The following is a 727-nucleotide window of genomic DNA, read 5'->3' as shown; positions in this document are numbered from 1 at the left end:
GTTGCTGCTGCTGTTGCTGCTGTTGCTGCCGTTGCTGCTGCTGCTGTGGGCCCTAGCTTTTATGCTTAAAATTTCTTTTCAGCTATAAGCTGCCTGCTGTGCTGCAGCAGCGGCAAATGGTGACTGCAGCACCGGCTGCAGCAGATCCTGCTGCTGCTGCTGTTGCTGCTGCAGCAGCGGAGACAGGAAGTCCCTTGGATCTTCGCGCTGCCGCTGCAGCGCCCACACCAGCATCAGCAGCGCCGTCAGCAGCAGCAGCAACAGCAGCAGCCCCTGGCTGTGGTCTGCTGCCTTCAGATTCACCGCAGCAGTTGGCGTTGCTGCTGCAGCAGCAGCACGCTGCCCTTGTGTGCATGCAGCAGCAGCTGCTGCTGCTGCAGCAAGCTCTTGCAGAAAAGCAAACTGCAGCAGCAGCACCCCAGCTGCTGCTGCCGCCAGGTGGCTGCTACGCGCCTGCTGGAGCAGGTGCTGCTCCTTCTACTGCTGCTGCAGCCCCGTGGCAGCAGCAGCTGCAGCAGCAGTTGCAGCTGCAGCAGCAGCACCCAGTCCCTTTGCCTTTGCCAGTGCTGCCTCCCCCCGCTCCATTTTGTGTGCTGCTGCCGCAGCAGCAGCAGCAGCAGCAGCTGCAGCAGCTGGTTCCACTGCAGCAGGTGGTGAGCCCGCATCTGCCCACGCCGCAGCAGCACCCGCTGCTGCTACTGCAGCAGCAGCAGCAGCAGCCCGCGCA

At 63.0% G+C, this 727-nt stretch overlaps 1 protein-coding gene across 1 annotated transcript in view; it reads left to right on the top strand.

Moving 5' to 3' along the window:
- The window catches only part of ETH_00042835 (uncharacterized protein), a gene marked incomplete at both ends in the record, with an annotated part of 3,729 nt that extends 3,053 nt beyond the window's left edge, over nt 1–676 (top strand). The window contains one exon of the mRNA XM_013375368.1: nt 220–676. Within this exon, the coding sequence (XP_013230822.1) occupies nt 220–676 (457 nt within the window). The remainder of the gene's footprint in view (nt 1–219) is intronic.
- Between the last annotated feature and the right edge of the window lie 51 nt (nt 677–727).

The sequence above is a fragment of the Eimeria tenella genome, genomic scaffold (assembly GCF_000499545.2).
Source record: "Eimeria tenella Houghton genomic scaffold, Eth_scaff2725, whole genome shotgun sequence".
In the NCBI taxonomy this organism is placed as follows: domain Eukaryota; phylum Apicomplexa; class Conoidasida; order Eucoccidiorida; family Eimeriidae; genus Eimeria; species Eimeria tenella.
The sequence above is the reverse complement of the archived record's forward strand: the minus strand, read 5'-3'. Positions and strand labels throughout refer to the sequence as shown.